Source organism: Martes martes (genome assembly GCF_963455335.1).
Source record: "Martes martes genome assembly, chromosome: Y".
Classification (NCBI taxonomy): Eukaryota; Metazoa; Chordata; class Mammalia; order Carnivora; family Mustelidae; genus Martes; species Martes martes.
Genome location: NC_137907.1, coordinates 19,218,491 through 19,239,660, shown reverse-complemented (window position 1 = coordinate 19,239,660; position 21,170 = coordinate 19,218,491). Strand labels below are relative to the sequence as shown.

At 36.1% G+C, this 21,170-nt stretch overlaps 1 protein-coding gene across 1 annotated transcript in view; it reads right to left on the bottom strand.

Annotated features, from left to right (window-relative positions):
* LOC308337760 (ubiquitin carboxyl-terminal hydrolase 9X-like) overlaps positions 1–21,170 on the bottom strand; it is a 155,407-nt gene that overhangs the window by 104,523 nt on the left and 29,714 nt on the right. The window contains exons 2-6 of the mRNA XM_080795942.1: positions 19,027–19,280; positions 10,847–10,992; positions 9,543–9,622; positions 7,697–7,809; positions 6,134–6,352 (exon numbers count right to left, since the gene is read on the bottom strand). Of these exons, the coding sequence (XP_080652068.1) occupies positions 6,134–6,352; positions 7,697–7,809; positions 9,543–9,622; positions 10,847–10,992; positions 19,027–19,122 (654 nt within the window). The 5' untranslated portion in view covers positions 19,123–19,280. The remainder of the gene's footprint in view (positions 1–6,133; positions 6,353–7,696; positions 7,810–9,542; positions 9,623–10,846; positions 10,993–19,026; positions 19,281–21,170) is intronic.

Genomic DNA, 21,170 nt, shown 5'->3' with positions numbered 1-21,170 from the left:
GTATACTACAGAGTGCCTGAGTGGCTCAGTCAGTGATGCGTCTGCCTTTGGCACAGGTCATGATCCCAGAGTGTTGGGATCGAGTCCCGCATCTGGCTCCCTGGGCAGTGGAAAGTCTGCTTCTCCCTCTCCCTCTGTTGCTTCCCCTGTTTGTGCTCTCTCTCAAATACATAAAATATTAAAAAAAAATAAAAATAAATTCAATAAATTCCCACCTTTATATTTGGTTTAAAAGGTTACAATGAGGTGTGCCATCAACTAGTTGTAAGATTAGAAAGCTTCAAAGTCGTATTGTTATGAAATAACTTTATCTCCAGGATTTCTGGAAATCAGTCCACAATTTATAGCAACCAAACACTGAATCAAAAACAATCACATTCAGAAGAGTTAGGCAATTTCATTGTGTTTCTACTCATCCATGCCTACTTCTCCAGAGCAGCAACGTTTAGGGTCCTTACAGAAACTGGAGAGAGCAAACAGAACTAATTCTGCAACATAATAACCTATTTGTGAGCAGCCTGACAGATTGGTCTGTGTCACTATTTTGGATGCCAGAAAAATCAAAAGTGGCTTGGAACTGAGACTAGGGGAATTCCATGGGAAGGACCAGGCACAGTTCATGCAGATGGCTAGCAAGTCTCCTAAAGCAAATTACTGATTGAGAAATACAATAGCATTCCTTGGGGTGACTGGTGGCTCAGTTGTTGAGGATCTGCCTTCGGCTCAGGTCATGATCCCAAAGTCATGGGATTGAGCCCAGTGCTGGGCTCCCTGCTCAGCAGGAAATCTGCTTCTCCCTCTGCCTGGTGCTCCCACTAATTGTGCTCTCCCACTCCATCAAATGGAAAACAAAACAAAAACAAACAAAACAAAAAACCCCCAAAACACAGAGTGAACAGATATACTCCAAAGGGAATGGGAAGGGAATGAAAACATGTCAGTACAAAAAAAAATCAACTGAATAAAGTCAGTAAGGAAGGAAATAATATACAAAAAACTGTAAGATATATGGAAAACAAAAGAACAAAATGGCACAAAAGTACATCCTTCCTTATCAGTATAACACTGAACATAAGAAGATTATACTTTTTATTTTATTAAAAAAATTTTTTTTAAAATTTATTTTGACACAGAGAGATCACAAGTAGGCAGAGAGAGAAGGGGAAAGCAGGCTCCCCGCTGAGCAGAGAGCCCAATGCGGGGCTCGATCCTAGGACCCTGAGACCATGACCCGAGCTGAAGGCAGAGGCCTCAACCCACTGAGCCCCCCAGGCCCCCCAGAAGATTAAACTTTTTAATAAAAAATATACAGATAAACAGAATGGATAAAAACCAGGATCCAGGGGGCGCCCGGGTGACTCAAGTCAGTTAAGAGTCTGACTCGATTTTGGCTCAGGTCATGAGCCCTGCACTGGGCTCCCTGCTCAGTGGGAGTCTGTTTGAGAGTCTTTATGTCCCTCTGGCCCTCCCTCTACTTGTACTTCTCTCTGAAAATAAATAAAATCTAAAAAAAAAAAGAAAGAAAGAAAGAAACCCGGATCCAATGACTAAAAGAGTCTATATGTTTATTTAAGGATTTTACTTATTGGGGTGCCTTGGTGGCAGAGTTGGTTAGGCATCTTGACTTCAGCTCAGGTTATGGTATCAGGTTGCAGGGATCATACCCAGCACCAGGCTCACTTCTCAGTGAGGAGTCTGTTTCTCCCTTCCTCTGCCTGCCACTCACCCCACTCATGCTCTGTTAAGTGCTCTCTCAAATAAATAAAATCCTTTTTCTTTTTCTTTTTTTTTTAAAAGATTTTATTTATTTGTGAGAGAGAGAGAGAGAGAGAGAGAGAGCAAGCACTGGAAGACGGAGGCAGAGGGAGAAGCAGGCTCCCTGCCCAGCAAGGAGCCCGATTTGGGACTCGATCCCAGGACGCCGGGATCATGACCTGAGCCGAAGGCAGCTGCTTAACCAACTGAGCCACCCAGGCGTCCCAAAATCCTTTTTCTTTTTTAAGATTCATTTGAGAGACAGAAAGCATGTGCCAAGAGAACAAAAACAGGGGGTGCGGCATAGGGAGTGGGAGAAGCAGACCCCCCGTGGGGCAGGGAGACCGACTCCGGGCAGGCTCTGTGATCATGACCAGAGCCCAAGGCAGCTGCTTAACCGACTGAGCCACCCAGTCATCCCTGGTAGAGTCACTTTAGTTCTAAGGATATGTACAGCTTAAAAGAAAAAGATGTTAAAATATATTTCATGCAGGCAGTAACCAAAACAGAAATGGAATTGTTATCAAAAAAATGGACTGTTAAGTAAAAAACTGTGATAAGAGACAAGAAATGTAATAATGACTGAAGGTCAATTCACCAAGAGTCACAAGCATAAGAGTCACCTTCAGAGTTTTTAAATATATGAAGCAACTACTGACAAATTGGAGAAATAGTTCTAGAATACTACTTGGAGACTTCAATATTGCATTTCCAATAACAGAACTAAAGAGTAGAAAATAAGCAAAGACAGTCTTACAAAACATTACAGAACAATCAACCTTTCAGATATACAGAACACTATACCCAACAAGGGCAGAATACATATTCTTTCTAAGTGCACATGAAATACTCTGCAGAAAGAAATCTTAAAAAGAGTAAAATTAGGGGCGTCTGGGTAGCTCAGCGGATTAAAGCCTCTGCCTTCGGCTCAGGTCATGATCCCAGAGTCCTGGGATGGAGCCCCGCATCGGACTCTGTGCTCAGCAGGGAGCCTGCTTCCCACCCCCCCCCACCCCCGCCACCCACCTCTCTGCCTACTTGTGATGTCTGTCAAGTAAATAAATAAAATCTTTTTTTTTTTTAAAAGATTTATTTATTTGACAGACAGAGATTACAAGTAGGCAGAGAGGCAGGCAGAGAGAGGAGAAAGCAGGCTCCCCGCTGAGCAGAGAGCCCGACGCAGGGCTCGATCCCAGGACCGAGATCATGACCTGAGCCGAAGGCAGAGGCTTTAACCCACTGAGCCACCCAGGCGCCCCTAAATAAATAAAATCTTTAAAATAAAAAAAAAAAAAGAGTAAAATTAGGTGTGCCTGGGTGGCTAAGTTGGTTAACTGGCTGCCTTTGGCTCAGGTCATGATCCTGGGGTCCAGGGATTCAGCCCCACGTCCATCCAGCTCCTTGCTTATTGGGGAGTCTGGTTGTCCCTCTTCCTTTGCTTCTTTGCCCCTCCCCTGCTCATGCACTGACCTCTTTCTCTCAAGTAAATAAACAAAATTAAAAAAAAAAAAAGTAAATTACAGAAAGCATCTTTTCAGATTACAACGGAATTAGAAATCAGTAACAGAAGAAAATCTGGAAAGTCCACAAATATGAAGAAATAAAACAACATACTCTTAACCAATTGATCAAAGGAAGAATCCGTACCACAAGGAAAATTTATAGTTTTAAATATTAAAAACAAAAACAAAAACAAAAATGACTTCAAGTCAACAATGTTAACATTTCACTTTAAAAGAAACTAGAAAAAGAGTATCTAATTAAATGTTAATGAAACATCAGACCAGAGATAAACAAAATACAGAACACAAAAACAGAACGAGGAATAAGAAAAAAAAAATCAACAAAACCAAAAGTTCTTTCCTGAAAAAAAAATCAACAATAAGAAAAAAATCTCACCAAAATCAGAAATGAGAGAACTTTATTATAGAGTTCATGGAAATAAAAAAATTAAAAAGTCCTATGAGTAATTGTATTGAAAGTATTATGAATTAAGTGTTAACAAACTGGATAGATAAGATAGACAAATTTCTAGAGCACACAACTTCTACCACAACTGAGCAAGAAGAATGGAATCTTAACAGGCTTAAAATTTAGTGAGGAGATTGAATCACCAGTCAAAAACTTTCCAACAAAGAAAAATGAGGGACCAAATGGCTTCATTAGAAAATTGCAACAAGCACTTAAAAAGAAGAGTTAACACCAATCTCAAGTTTTTCCAAAAAAGTGAAGGAAGGAACATATCCAAACTCAATTTAAGAGACAAGGACTACTCTGATACCACAGCCACACAATGATGTCACAGAATAATACTGAACTGAATAATAATAATAATAATAATAATCACTGAATAATAATGAACACTGATATAAAACCCCTCGACAATGTATTAGCAACATGAACAAATGGGACGTTTCTTCCAGGGATGCAAAGATGTCCTGATATAAAAAATCAATCAATATAACACACATGACATTACTAGAATCAAAGAAAAAAAAAACCCATCATCTCAATTCATGCTGCAAAAGGGCTAGGCAAAACTCAACAACCTAAAATGATAAAAATGAACAAACTAAGAACAAAAGAAAATTGCTTCGAATTAACAAAGGCCACATATGAAGAACCGGTATCAAACTCAATGATGAAATATTGAAACCTTTCCAAGATTAGGAACAAAGTAAGGATGCTTAGCTTAACCAAACCTAAACAGCTAAAGGTACTAAAGATACCAAAGGCTAGCCATGGAACTTCGGCATGACACAGAAATGAGCGGCATCCAAACTGGTAATAAAATAGTCAAATTATCCATGTATGTACACATTTCACATAACTTTACAGGATTCTGTGCTGTTATTTTTTGGATTCTATTTATGTATGTGTACACTGACACACACTAAAGCTATGTTCTGCTTTCTGCTTCTACTGCTGGTAACTGTTTCAGTGTGTTCAAAAATGAATCAAAATCAATATAATCAGTCTTTGAGACATTAAAAACTCAATATGGACACCTGGATAGCTCAGATGCGTAAGTGTCTGCCTTTGGCTCAGGTCATGGTCTCAGGGTCCTGGGATAAAGTCCCACATCAGGCTCCCAGGCTGGCAGGGAGCCTGCTTCTCCCTCACCCTACTGCTCCCACGGCTTGTGCTTTTTCACTCTCTCTCAAATATATAAAATCTTAAAAAAAAATGCCTATCAAGATACAAATGATGACATATATGTTGAAAAAAAAAAAACCCTCACTAAAATGACATGTAAAACAATGGGACACTAGAATGAACATATACAAAACAGGGAGCTTTCTTTATATCCTGGTCTGCTAATTCAGTGCTTTTGGCTAATTTCTTAGCTGTATTGATACATCATTAGTTTTTTAAAATTTTCTACTGAACTTCCGTGAAATTGATTACAATTTGGGCAGCCTGTATCTTCTCTGGGCGAAATGAATATAGACTGAAAGATTACCTTCATGACCTAAAACTCAGATACTAATTAGCACTAAGATTTCTTCTCAAGAAATCAAAGCATTTTAAGAAATAATCTAATGAGGGGCATGTAGACGGCTCAGTCAGTTAAGCATCTGCCTTAGGCTTAGATCATGATCTCTAGGTCCTGCAATCAAGTACCAGGGGTACTTCCCTGCTCTGCAGAAAGTCGGCTTCTCCCTCTTCCCCTGCTCTCTCTCTCACAAATGAGTAAATAAAATGTTACTAAAAAATGCCTTAGGCTATGTCACAAAATAGTAAAAATTTAAAAAATCTGTTTACGGGGTGCCTGGATGACTTAGTCAGTTAAGTCTAAGCTTTAAATTAAGTCTGAGCTTTCAACTCAGGTCTTGATCTCAGGGTCCTGGGTTCAAGCCCCATGTGGGGCACACTGGTCAGCAGGGAGTCTACTTCTTCCTCTCCCTCTCCCCCTGCTTGTGCTCTGTCTCTCTCTCTCCCCGCCAAATGAAATTAAAAAAAAAAAAAAAAAATCTGTTTAAATGGCCTGTCATAAATGTATGTTTTTGCTATTAAATATACACGTAGGTGCAAAGCACAGTCCACACTCTTGACTTAAAACAGTTGATATTCTCTAATTTCTAACACTGAATAAGCAAATACTGTATCCTGCTACTAGCAGAAAAATAACAAAAAGTTCCAATATAACCATATTCATCAACTGATCAACACATAATAGCTTTGGTCAGGGATGAGTTTTGTGCTGCTGGCCCCTTATATGATGTTAATGAATCACTATATATATTAAATAATGTGTATTTTAAACAAACCCCCATAAAACAAAGTTATATACTGATCGTTATGTTAAAGAAAGGTTCATGTCACTACAGTTTTGTAACAAACACAAAATAGTATTTGATTTTGAAAAACAACACACTTTTGGTGATCGAGGATCTGAGGAACGAGCAAATAGTTCATCTTCAGGCAACTGGGCGTTTGTAGAAACTGATTCACATGGACGTGTTCCATTGTAGATATGGAATTTGCAATGAGGATTTAAGGCCATAGCAAGAAGATCTAGAAGTGGAAACCAGTCTTGGGACAACTTGGCCACACAAAGCTCCACTAGACGATGAGTATTGTTAATAATACACCTCTGTTATATGAAAAGGGACAAGGACAAGAGAAGTTCATTTAAAAGAGGTAACGTAATTTCAAGCACAGAAACACTCTAATCTTGTTAATAATGTTGTCTTCCCATTTTTCTATACAGGTCATCTTAATTCTGCTTAACTTCACAAATATTATCATCAAACTCATGTATCAGTAAAAATAAAATTAATAATTAATTTACTTCATATGTGCATTGCACCTAATTTCAAAAGTGATGTGAGAAAGGCTGCAGATGAAGTAGGCACCACTGGTTATCTTTCTATTCTGTGTTCACAGAGCAGACATGCAAATTATCATTTTTTCCTTTGGAATCTGTACTCCAGAGGCACTAATTCCACAACCTAAATGTTCAAAATCCTGTCGATCATCCAAGATTAGGAGACCTGGATTTAAACATCAATTCTAAAGTCAGATAATCTCCCAAATGTCTACCTCTAACACTAAAAAGTTACATGTCAGATCAGAAAGTGTTAGGATCTATATGCCATATTCATTTGTGGGGAATGTCCTAGTTATATTTTCTAGGTTGAAGTCCACAGAACAATGTAGTTTGCTTTATAACTCTTCATTAGTTCTTTATTATACATAAGAACCAAGTTTTAGAGTTCAATAATTCAAGCAAGATGTGTATTTTTTCACTTTCAAAATCTCTGGTTACAAGAATCTATGAATCTAAGAATCAGTGGCAGCTTGCACTATCCTGCATCTGTTTATGCTGTCCTAGACTCAAGCTATTTCTTGACAGTAGTCAGATTTCCTGCAGCCGTTTAGTTGAAGACACCATTAATTTTAGAATACTTCAGATTTTGACTTTCCTAATTATGAAAAGCTGTAGTTTGAATTCATATCCAAAACTTACGGGATTAATGGTTTGTGATTTAAATTTTCAAGCTTGTAAGATTTAAATTTTCAAGCTTGTAATATTCCTTGCTTTTCATTTCTGCATTATGAATTTATTTATCAGATACATCTATACTAAAATTATATCCTTTAGTGTCCTAATTATATTGGGAGTCCTCTATTTGCCATCCTGGGTATTTTTCTTTCTTAAAGTTATGAAAAATAGTGTACTCTTACAATCAACAACATGGTACATTTGATGAAATGTGTCATGTGCATAGTCACAGGCATTCAGGATTCTAGGACACAGATTAAACCAAGGTTTCAGGACTCAAAACTCTCAAATTCATTCTAAAAGACCAAGACTGTTCTTAAAAACCTTCAATTGCATCAAACACGTATCATCAGACTTAATATATTATTACAATAATATTTTCCAAAAATAAATCCATACTTATCACCAAGTAAATATGAGTCTCTAACTTACATGAATTTCAAATTTCCAGCCACTCACTGCCTCATCCATAAGAATTTTAGTGAAAGATACTGTTAACCCATCTCGAAAAAAACGCTGACATGCTTCACTTTTAACATCAAGACCTAAGAATAGATTAAAAAGCATTACAATAAATTTAGCATAAAGAGAACACTTCCCTGACCAATTATATCATTTTGGATAATAAAACTGAAAGCGCTTCAGGATATGTTACTAGATTTTAAACAAAAAAGTTGCTGGGTAAAAAGTGAATGAAGGCATTTCACAGCACTAAACTCACTGAAAATACAGTTCGAAACATAAAAAAAAGTAACCATTTTAAAATTTTGTTTGGCTGTGAATTTTTTAACACTAAATTTAAAACATGAGCTCTGTCTAGTCTTCACAATTAGTCCTTTTAACATTTTTCATTATCTATGCATGCTTACCTCTTTGAAGAAAAGCAATACACTCAGTGCCAAAAAGAAAACTTCTAACACTTCATAAGAACTCAGAAATACTACATTTACACAGTGTAGTTTGGTTTAGATCATATATATGTTGACAGACTATTTAAACCCAGAACTGCTCTTAAAAAAAACCTAAACTTTGTCTCACAGTAATCAGGATACCAGAAAAAATGAATGGGGAAGGCCTCAGCAAACCATATATATCCACTGAATGGCAGTGCTATTAAACCAAGTAGCATTTCAATTTTTGTTCACTTTGTGCCTTTAGGATTTAAAACATGCCTAGTTCACAGGTCCTTCGCTTAATTTACAAATGTGCAAACTAACAAAAGAAACTTGAATCTTGAGAAACATTTGTTACCTGATAAAATATTTTCGTAATTTGCAGGATTAAAAGCAAAGCATTCTTTAAATGACTGTTGGATAATTGTTAGTTAATTAAATTATTAACACTGACAAAAACACAACACAGACTACATTAATAGACATTACAGATACCAAAGATGTTAAAAATCTCCCTACTGAATAATTCGGAAAATAAAATGGAATTGCCCTTTCACTTTAGCCTTCCAAGCCTTAAGCAAGAGAATTTACAAAAATTAGCCATTTCCTACAGGAATTCAGCTGCATCTAATATTGGATAGAACAAAGTCATCAAAGAGTGACTGACTCCAACACAAAATGTTTTTGTTTGAGCAGCAGTGAAAAATACCAGATTATTTATCAGTTGCCTTAAAAAAAAGGACCATATTTATTCAAGACATTAAAAAAAAAAAAAAAAGTAAGTCTTTAAAAAGGCAAAATGCAATCTTGACATTTTGTTACAAAGATATAATGTAATAGCAATTTTCACAAAAAAATTAAGACTGGTGTATCTTTTGGTTCACTGGCTAATCATTAAGTCATTCAAATGGCAAGTTTAAATAATTTTTACTGATATTACTTGCAAATTAACATATGCTTACATGCAAAAAAGATCAACTGGTAAATCTGGATTCGTATGGCAATTTAGTATTTTTAAATTGTAAAATATGTTTTAATGTATACTACAGAATTTAAAAGAACTATTACACTTAAGAAATTATTTTTAACTTTTAATTAATAGCCCCTTCAAAAATATACAAACCAATAGATCCTGCTCTCACAAATACTAATATACATGTAAATTTCTGCATGAAATTTTAACAGATGTACTTAAAGTTTATCCAAAGGTATTTCTGAACCTTTGCTCTAACAGAACCTTTTCCTAACAAAGTTTAGTGAGATAGTGTGGTCTAAGAATATACTATAACTAGAAAAACTGTAATTTTATAAAAACAAAAGCCTTTAAGAACAACATGCAAGTATCTACTAGCATATATTATGGAAAACACAGTAACATCACTCACCTTTCTTACTAAGATCAATAGCAGCTTCTAAAAGCACTTCTAATTCCCCTTTTGGCAAAACTGGAACCACCCACCGGGGCCTAAAATTATTATAAAATTTTAAAATGCTGTTATTATTTGAGCACGAATGCAATACTATAAACAACTTACCTACAAAATTAATTTTACTATGAATAAGTGAAAAAACTCTGACTATATTATACATTTACCATAAAATGAAAGAAGAGCTTGGCAAATTATTTGCTTTGTGAAACTAAGAATGAAATACTGTTTCTACACACACACACTTTTTTTTAAAGCACTGCTTAAGCAGAGACATACCAATGAAGGAGAATTCAATAAGTAACTTTCACAGGCCCCTACAACCAAAAATAATCACTAATCAATTAAATAACCACTGTTAAGTCAGTAGAAAAAATATTCTTTTGAGCTTCTGGTATCAGTAATATTTCTTTGAATATTCTTCACAAAGACAAGTAATGAGACAAATGGCTTATTTCTCCTCCAATTCAACACAACATATACCAAGTTCTCTTGGAAGTCACATGACTTGAAGAACCTCTAAGACTTTGTATTATCCTAAGTATACTCCCTACATCAAAAGCAATGCAAATGCCACCATACCCAGGCTAGGATTTTCCCTAGCTCAGTACTTAAAGAATATATTCCAATGACGAATCCACTACTTCTCAGAAATAACTGTATTCCACCTTTACAGAAAGACGACAAAAGATACCTTTTACAAGAAAATCTATTAGATGTAAACTGGTACTTTCTAGTGTTTTAGTTATAGGTTATACAAAAGCTATCTTTTTAAAATTTCCTTGTCACTAAAGATTTAATATAACTTAGTCCTCCAGTCCTAATTATAAGCACACTTTAATAAATATCCAAAACTACCAAACTACAATCTTTTACAACAATGTTATAAAAAATGGATATCCTATAAATAAGAAAAGTTATCGAACAAGTCTAGCAGTCAATATACCGCAAAGAAATGACACACAAAAGGAACTCTCTACCTATAGTTCTAGGAATGAAACACACCCATTAGGATGACAAAGCATCATTAATTTAACATCTTTATTCATATTATCTTTCAATTTTTAAAATTCATACCAAAGCCTGCATTAAAAATGAGGTACAAAGGATCTGAAAATGACTTAAGTATTACAGCAAAATTACTATTCTTACAATCCACTCTTTTTCTCATTCTTTAGCAGTGGCAATGCTGATTTAAAAAAACAAAGCAAAACTGCTTTTTAGTTTATTAGCTCCATTAAAAAAAAATCAAAACAATTCACCTATTGATCATGTCATCCAACTTTGCCAAGTCAGTATGTGGAAATGCAGGTTCGTCGTCTTCATGCTGTGGTGGAGCATCACCTTGACCTTGTTCATCTGGGGGAGTTGTTGGGGAATTCTCATTGGAGGAGTCAGCTGATGAGGTCTTAAAAATTAAATACTCCAGATTTAAATTTCAGTGATCTATACATATATATATATAAAATATTTAGCAATTTAGTATCGATGTATATTTAGTGAAAACATTATACTTTAAAATCTTCCATATAGATTTATAAATATTTAATGAAAATTGGATCACATTTCTCATCCTACATTTACTGTATTTTAAAAATTTAAGGCTTAAAGAGTAAGAACATTTGATAAATTAATGAGTACACAGAACTGCTCGAACTGAATAGGTAATAATGAGAGAATGTTAGTTTTTATAATGGTTACTGCTAGTAAAACACAGTTGTAATGAACTTTCTTAACTATGTATCTTTGTGGAAATGTCAGTGTAACTTCTGAGGTGAAGCCACAAAGGTTATCAAAACATTTTTCTTCTCTCTTTTAGAACAAACTTTCTGAAAAAAGTGACCTGAAGACACTTAAGCAGTCCTTTGTAGAGGTCTACGTGCTGAGAAACTGAGGCATCTAATCAAAAGTCATGTGGAGTGAATCATTGTGAAAATGGATTCCCCAACCCTAGTCAAGCCTTCAGAAATCTGCAATGCCAGTGAAGATACTGACAACAAAAGTCAGAAATGACTAAGGTAAGCCATTCCCAAATTCTTAAGACACATAAACCAGAAAAGACAAATATCCCCAATATATAAGCGTTTATATTAAGGACTGAAAACACAACTGAAAGACCAATACAAAAACATATAACATAGCCATAAGCTATGTGAAATACAGTTGCTTAAATAGAAGAATATAAAAGAGAAAATAGTAGGGGTACCTGGGTGGCTGAGTCAGTTAAGCATTTGGCTTCCGCTCAGGTCATGATCCGAGGGTCTCCCTCTCCCACTGTCCCTCCCCACTGCCTACTTGCTCTCTAAATAAATAAATAAAATCTTAAAAAAAAAAGGACAGAGAAGGAGAAGAAAGAGGATAGGAGAAGGCTACTGATATCTGGTTCAGGATATAAAAATCTGGGAGTTGTCACTCCTTCCTAAGAAGTAATAAACTGAATCAACAACTCTTCACAGATCTGATGAGGAATTAAGGTCACATGGCAAACTGCTGCCCACAAAATCAGAGGAGAGATCAGAGGGAGAGAGAGAATAAAAAAAAACACCAGCAGAAAACCATGAGCAAAAACCTCCATACAAACAAGGAGCAAGACAGAAAAACCTAAACTGTACTTGATGAATTGCTTGGAAGCTGATGTGCCAACTCTGAGAGTTAAAAACAACAGAGGGTCAAACTTAAGGAACACTCATATTTTTGTGATTTTTACCTCCAGATCCTATCAAGTCATCACAGACAGGATCATGGAAAAAGCTCCTAATTTCCAGGAGGATATGCAAAGTAGCCTTTTTGAAATATGATACAGCACTCTGTTCTTCTTAATAAAGCCTACCCTCAAGAGAAGCTACTCTACCAGGTCCTAATCTAGGTTTTTACAAGAACCAAACTAGAAGAATGGAAATATGAAACTCTAGCCTGTACAGACCTCTGTGTGGAGGAAAGTTAAATATTCAATTCCAATCCTCTCTAGGCATCCCCCCCTCCGTAACTACACAATATGAAAGGTTTATTTACAGCAGTTGCTTTTATTCGGTATATTATGTCCAAGTTTCAACAAAAAACCCAAGACACAGTACACAAAAATCAACAGAGTCTGAAGACACAGAGAAAACGTGAAACTCTGATATGACCAGGATATTGAAGTTATCCAACCAAACATTTAAAATAACTACAACTGATAAATGGTAAGGACTCTAACAGAAAAAGTAGACATGAAAAAACAAATGGGTCATGTAAGCAGAGAGATGAAAGACCAAAACAAGAAATGCTAGAGGTCAAAAACACTATACTATCAACAAAGTTGTTTTTTTGGGGGGGGGGCGCTTTGATGGGCTCATTGGTAGGTAAGACACAGATGAGGACAGAAATCTGTAACATTAAACATTATGTCAAGAGAAACTGCCAACACTAGAAAGCAGAAAGTTAAAAAAAAAAAGAAAAAGGAAAAGAGAGTACTCAAGCATTGTAGAACTGCACACATGTAATATATACATAGTGAGGATACCAGAGAGGAAGGAATATAGTATTTGAAAATGAGAACTTCCCTAAATTAGTGTAAGGCACCAAAGCATGGACCAGGAAACTCAGAAAATGCCAAGCAGAAAAAGGTACACCTAGGCATATGGTATTCAAACTGCAGAAATTAAGTGCTAAAGACAAATCCTGCAAGAAACCACAGAGGGGGAAAGAACACCTTATGTATATCTAACAAAGGACCAAGGATAAGAGCAAAATTGGACATTCCCTCAGAAAGCAAAAAAAAAAAAGAAAAAAGAAAAAAAAAGTGCAATGTATGCTCATGGATTGGAAGAACGAATAATATTAAAATGTCTATACTACCCAAGCAATCTACACATTTAATGCAATCCCTATAAAAATACCAAGAGCCATTTTCCACAGAGCTAGAACAAATAATTCTAAAATTTGTAATGGGACCACGTAAGCCTCTGAATAAGCCTCTGAATAAGCAAAGCAATCTTGAAAAAGAAAAGCAAATCTGGAAGCATCCTAATTGGGGGTTTCTAGTTGTGTGACAAAGCTGTAAGCATCAAAACAGCATGGTACTGGCACAAAAACAAACACATAGATCAATGGAACAGAACAGAAAACCCAGAAATGAACCCACAACTACAAGGTCAACTAATCTTCAACAAAACAGGAAAGAATATCCAGTGGGAAAAAAGTCTCTTCAATAATGGTTTTGGAAGGGGCTCCTGGGTGGCTCAGCGGGTTCGACTCAGGCCATGATCCCAGGGTTCTGGGATCGAGCCCCACATCCGGCTCTCTTCTCAGTGGCGAGCCTGCTTCCTCCTCTCTCTCTGCCCACTTGTGATCTCTGTCTAATAAATAAATAATGGTGTTGGGAAAACCAATAGCAACATGAAGAATAAAAAATTTGGACTACATTCTTACACCATACACAAAATTAAATTTCAAAACAGACGAAAGAAAGACCTAAATGTGAAACAGGAAACCATAAAAACCCAAAAGGCTTTTTGCACAGCAAAGGAACCCATCAGCAAAATTAAAAGAGAGCCTACAGAAAGGGAGAAGATACTTGCAAACGACACAGCTGATACATTTTTTAGTACCTGAAATATATAAATAACTTCTAAAACTCAACACCCAAAAAGCAATTCAGTTAAACAGTGGGCAGAAGACATTAATAGACACTTTTCCAAAGACGACATCCAGATGGCTAATAGACACATGAAAAGATGCTCAACACCATTCATCATCAGGGAAATACAACTCAAAACCACGGTGAGATATCACCTAACACCTGTCAGAATGGCTAAAATCAAGGACACATGAACAACAGGTGTTGGTGAAAATGTGGACAATGGTGGGAATGTTGGTGGGAATGCAAATTGGTGCAGCCACTCTGGGAAACAGTATGGAGGTTCCTCCAAAAGTTAAAAACAGAATTACCCTTTGAACCAGCAACAGCACTAACAAGTATTTACTTAGTAAAGCCGAAGTTAAGATGGTGAATAGTAGGGGGACCCTAAGTTTGCCTACAAAAATACTGATTCAAAGGGACATATGTACCCCAAAGTTTATAGAAGCATTATCAGTAATAGCTAAATTAGGGAAAGAGCACCAGTGTCCACTAACCAATGAAAGGATAAAGATGTCTTCCACACATACAATGGAATATTAATTAGCCTTGAAAAAGGATGAAACCTGCCATTTGTAATGACATGGATGCAGCTAGAAAGTATAATGCTAAGTGAAATAAGTCAAAGACAAATACCATATAATTTGACTCATATGTGGAATTTAAGAAACAAAACAGATGAACAAAGGAAGAAAGACACAATACAAAAAACACACTCTTATACTATAAGAGATTCTTAAGTTTAGAGAAAAAGGGTAAATGGAAAGGGTAAATGGAAAAAGGTTAAATGGTAAATGGGGGATGGGCTAAATGGGTAACAGGTATTAATGAGGGTACCTGTGATAAGCACCTGGTGTCATATGCAACTGATGAATCACTAAATTCTACTCCTGAAACCAATATTATACTGTTAGCTAGAATTTAAATAGACTGAAAACTTAAAAATAAACCAAATATAATAAAATATAAAAATATATATAAAATAAGTATAAAAATAAAAATAATATAAAATAATTATAAAAATAATATTAAAAATAAATTTTAAAAAACCACTCAAACAAAACACACAAAGATTGAATAGATCATGCGACGCATGGGTGTGTTGGTCAGTTAATTGGCTGCCTTCAGCTCAGGTCATGATCCCAGCCAGGGTCTTGGGATTGAGTCCCAGCATGAGGCTCAGGCTCTCTGCTCAGTGGGGAGTCGTCTTCTCCCTCAGTCTGCTGCTTCCCCTGCTTTGGAAGACAGTTTGGCAATTTCTTACAAAACTTAATATACACTAATATACAATCCAGCAATCGTACCCCTTGGTATTCATTCAAATGAGTTGAAAACATTTCCACAAAAAGACCTGCACAAGGATGAATATTTACTTTATTCATAACTGCCAAAACCTGGAAGCAACTGAGATGTCCTTCAGAAAGTGAACAGATAAAATGTGGTACATCCAGACAATGGAATGTTATTCAGTGACTAAAAACAAACAAAAAAGACACAAAAGCAACCAAAGCCATGACAATACACAGAGGAACTTTAAGTGCATAATATTAAGTGAAATAAGTAGTTTTGAAAAATTTATACTCCATATGATTTCAAATATTTGACATTTTGGAAAAGGTAAAACTGGTTAGGCAGGTAATTAGCTGCCAAGGATTCAGGGGAGGAAAGAATGAAAAGGAAGAGCAAATTTTAGAGCAGGGAAAGTATTAGATGATACTATAATGGTTATTTGTATCATTAAACACTTGTCAAACCCCAAAGAATGTAAAAGGAGGATGTGAACCATAATATGAACTACGAAGTTTGAGTGATAACAACATGTCATTGTAGTTTTGTCAATTTAGCCAACACCACTCTGGTGGAGGAGGCTAATGTATATATGGGGTATTAGCAGGATGGTGGTGAAGGAGATACAGGAACCTTGTACTTTCTGCTCAATTCTGCTGTGAACCTAAAAAGCCTCTTTTAATGGAAAAAAGGGGTGCCTGGGTGGCTCAGTGGGTTAAAGCCTCTGCCTTCGGCTCGGGTCATGATCTCAGGGTCCTGAGATCGAGCACCGTGCTTCCCTCTCTTTCTCTGCCTGCCTCTCTGCCTACTTGTGATCTCTGTCTGTTAAATAAATAAATAAAAACTTAAAAAAAAAAAAAAAAGAAAAAAGTATCAGTGGACAACTTAAAAAGGCAGGGTTCGAGGCCATTTATAAAAGACACAAAATAAAAAAAAAAGAGCAATAAAAATGAGTGCTTTAAAAAGAGTAAGAAAAGACAATACATATAACAATAACCCTGCTCCTTCCCCGAAGATAATGCTGCATTTATACAAATACACAACAGGCAAGATAGATTTTTAACACAAGAATTATTAGTAGAGATTAAAGATACCTCTGCATAAAGATTAATGGGCCAACTATCCAACCGCAAGTCACTATTTTCAGTTTGCATGCATCTTATAGGTTCAAAATGTATCTCACTACAGTCGATAGAACAGGGGCGCTTAGCTGGTGCAGTCCGCTGGGCATCGGACTCCTAATTTCAGCTCAAGGTCCTAGGATCAAGCCCTGTGTTGGGCTCTGCACTGGCCTACGAGTTGGCATGAAGATTCTCTCCCCACCTCTGCCCCTGCAGACACATGTGCACAGGCACCCTTTCTCAAATATCTTTAAAATTAAATTAAATTGATAGAATAAAAAAGTGAAATGGACAGGTCCACAATCCCAAGTAGTTTAACACACCTCTCAACTACTAGAAAACAAGCAAATTTAGAACAAAACAAAATGAAACAAGGCCATAGTGAACATCTGAAAAGCATAATAAGCAAACTGGAAATAACTGACATTAAATGCTACATTTGTATGTAAAACATACAAATTTCTTCAAATTTTCATGTATTCAAAATTACTATATGCTGGACAACACATCAATCCTCAATAAATTCCCAAAGAGTGGCATCAAAGAATATACTCTCTGGGGCGCCTGGGTGGCTCAGTGGGCTAAGCCCCTGCCTTCAGTTCGGGTCATGATCTCAGGGTCCTGGGATCGAGCCCTGCATCAGGCTCTCTGCTCAGCGGGGAGCCTACTTCCTTCCTCCCCTCTCTCTCTCTGCCTGCCTATCTGCCTACTTGTGATCTCTGTCAAATAAATAAATAAAATCTTAAAAAAAAAAAAAAGAATATACTCTCTAACCACAAAGGGATTAAGCTATAACTCAATGACAAAAGGTTAACCAGAAAACCTCCAAATGCTTTAATGGGAAGCACTACATTTCTGAAAATATTCTTACATTAAATGTCACCACACAAATTTTAAAATGTGTTAGGCAAAAGACAGCAGATGTGAATGCGTTAAAAGCCGTAGGATGTAGTTTGGCAAAATTTATGATTTAAAATGCATGTTTTGGAAAATATAAAAACAAGGAAAAGCTAAACATTCATTTAAATTTCTGTATCATGAAACTAGAAAATGAACATCAATGGAACACAAAGAAAGCAAAAGGAAAGAACTAATGAAGATTAAAGATTTGTTTACATAAGTGTAAACAAAAAAACCAAAGCTAACTGCAAAATGTTACTTTGTGAAGCTTAAAGAAACTAATCCCCCTAGAAAAACGAGCAAGAAAAAAGTAAATATAAATTACCACTTTCAGAAATAAAGGATTAATGTTATACAAACCCTTCTACAAATATTTCATTAATCACATACAGATTCTTTCAGAAAAAAGGAAATTAATTATTTCCATGTAGGCCAGCACTAAGTTTTGATACCAAAAGTTTTGGGCCCTTTACAAACACTGTTTTACTTACTGTCAATTTAAAAATACAGAAACTGCTAGTTCACAGATCTCTAACTCAGATGCCCTCAGGGACAGAAAGGTTATAATAAATAAGGTAGGCCTTTAGAAAAAAAAAATAAGGTAGGCCTTTGAGTTGTGAGGTCTTTGCAGTACAACTTTGGCTTTTTCTGCTATTTCTGGAGATAGGAAACAGAGACATTGTGGTGATGAGAAGTATGTGCATGACTGAATTGCTACTGACTACCGACACTGAGTGACAAGAGGGTATGGTGGTGATATGATTTCCCATCTAAAACTGGGGACTGCCATGCAATTGTAACTAACTGCTGTAAAGTGGGAATGTAGGTCTAATATGAAAAATCTAGAGAAGCCAAAAAGCCAGATTTTTATGTGAAATACTCTGATTTTTAAGTTGTCAACTAAAGAGAAAACATTTTAAACGTTGTCAACCAAACCAACCTGGGGGCAGCTGTGGCCCTTATGCCACCATATATCCCTGTGGGAGAGTCGCACAGTGGGGGCCCTGGCTGGTCTGGTCTGCCATTTATGAAGGCTGACAGCTGTTGCAAATACGGGTGGGGCATGCGTCCAGCATCATGGCTCCCAAAAGCTGGAAGGACAGGGTCCTCAAATCTCTGACAGACCCAGGCTGTGGGTGGTTTATACATGCTATAAAAAATGCAGCTTACAATACTAAAAAATAACTACCTACTTGCCTAATGAAAATAAATATACAGAAAGTAAGGCACAGATATTTTACTTAGCCATAGCGATAAGGTTAGTATGGTATAAAGAGCTGACTTAAATCTATGCTTTAACAAACTGTTAATAACTAAATTCTTTTGTCCTCAGAGTCTTATATTAAAAAAATAAAAGGAATGTTTTTAACCAAGTATGACAGGTTTCCTACAAGTCTCAGTGACTCTTAAATGTAGCTTAAAATGACAATAAGCTTCCATGACTGCAAATTATTCAAGACATCTACATCATTATTTAGTAACTAATGGCACCCAAAACAGTCTTAACATGTCCTACCTGATTCTGCTGGAAGGGGGGCTGAGATTGTCCATCAGGAGCCTGGCCTTGGCTGTCATTCCCTCCTACTGGAGAGCCACGAGTTGTGGCTGTCATACTTGACACAGAACAGATCTTTGCTATTTTGTCTGCTTATGTAGTGGTTGGAACAGAAGAAATTATAGTCCACTTAAAGGAGATAAAGTACCAGCATATGTCAGCCTTAAAAATTTCCAATTCAAGGACAGACCATCTTGCACAGACCATCTCATAACCTAAAAGTAGAAGGAAAAAAGGGCATATTTGTTTTAAATATTAAAAAGACAATTAATCATTCCAATTTTAATGTGTAATGGTAACATCATCACTCTCTATAATCTTTAACAAATGACTTTAACAGAGACAAGTGAAAATGTAAATTCTTATTAATACTGTTACTCAACCTACTAAATTCCTATTGTTATAGCAGTACTTATAACAAGAAAACATTGAAAGTATAGTCTAAACATTATATATAGTACCCCAGAAAAAATATAAGGTTCTTAGTTGTCATACTTGTCTTGCCAAAGAATCTAAAAATGCCTACCAATTGCTGCCTTAAAAATACTGTGAAAATATGTGTATATATTCAAAAACAAGCAGCCGAGTACTTTGTTTAAAAAAAAAAAAAGAGGGGGACTCCAAAGAATAGGCACATATATAAACACAATCACAATCCCTCCATATGTGACTGCCATAAGATACACACTGCATAAAACAAGTGCTGCCACATTAAGTATCTCCTCTGCTTTTTGCCAACCATGGAAACATGCTTTATATGAAGTAGATGACTTTCAAAACTTAGGGAAGCCCCCTATCATCCTCTATTTGAGTTCTGTTGCTAACAAAACTATTCAAATATTTTTTTCATTCAACTCAAAAAAGTGAGCTGTCAATTTTATTTCATTCATCACTATTTCAAGTTTATTCTCTTTTTTGTTTTGTTCTTTTACTGGGGCTCCTGATCCCTGTGTATATGACCTCTGTCTCTAATCTTAATTCTCTCAAGTTCTTCCAGGGTCTTTATTCTGAGCCTAAAAATATGCCTAAATCTCCCCTATCAAAAGCCATTTATATCTGTCCTCCAGAAATTTCTTGAAAGACATTTATGGTCATTCCTTTTTCTCACTTGATTCATGTTCAAAATTGCTTTTGTAAGATGGACTTACAAGAAGTCCACAGATGGACTTGGAAATAAATCAATTCCTCTAAGACTACATGCAAAGTTTTCTGCATAAGTGCTTTCTGTGGGCGGGGTAAAAGGGATGATAGATGATCCAGGGTCAAGACCCTGTTTATCCCTATATGACTATGCAGGTACAGATACTTTGTCACATTTGTTCTATGAATTAGAAATCTGAGACTCTAAGGGGCTAAAAGTGAGTTGACCAAAGCACAGGTAAGAAAAATATGCAAGTCTAGATACAGTTAATCCTTTCTTCTTGGAGAGGGGAGAGGTGGGGAAGGAGGGTACATTTTTCTACTTAAATTTTTCTTCATAAGCTTTTACTTTGCTTTGACTTCCTTTTGACATTCGAGATTATTTGAGCTAAAATATCTTAAAATTGTATTCCCCTGTCATCTTCTGTCTGCTCATTTTCCTCTACCTGGAGATACATTGTTAAGTAACCCACAAAAGGACTAAATCATTTTCAACAAAAGGCTGTTAGTAGACTAAGCAGAAACAAAACGGCAGTGCAATCTCCCTATCCTCAAGTAAAATTATCTTTCTGCCATATCACAGAACAATCTTTTACCTCTGACAAAGCACACCTTACTTATACACTATTTTTTCTCTTCTTACAGTTCCACTTCTCTGGGACTTTTTCTTTTTTTCTTTCCCTGTTAACATGCTCCACTTCCAGCAATTTATCAGTGCTGAGCAAACTTTTACCACAGGATATATCAAGTTTTAGGTTATAAACTTTATCCTGGTTTTTGTTTTATCACTCACATTCATCTCTGTTTTCTCTTTCCCCTTTTGAGATTTTCCTTTCTTCTGACAGTGTGATTATAATGTGCTTTTGCGTGGATCTGTATTGGAATGTCGCTTACATCATGATGGATTTCCATCCTTACTGTTTTCCATCAATGTTCTCTACTAACTACTTAAAGCTACAAAATTG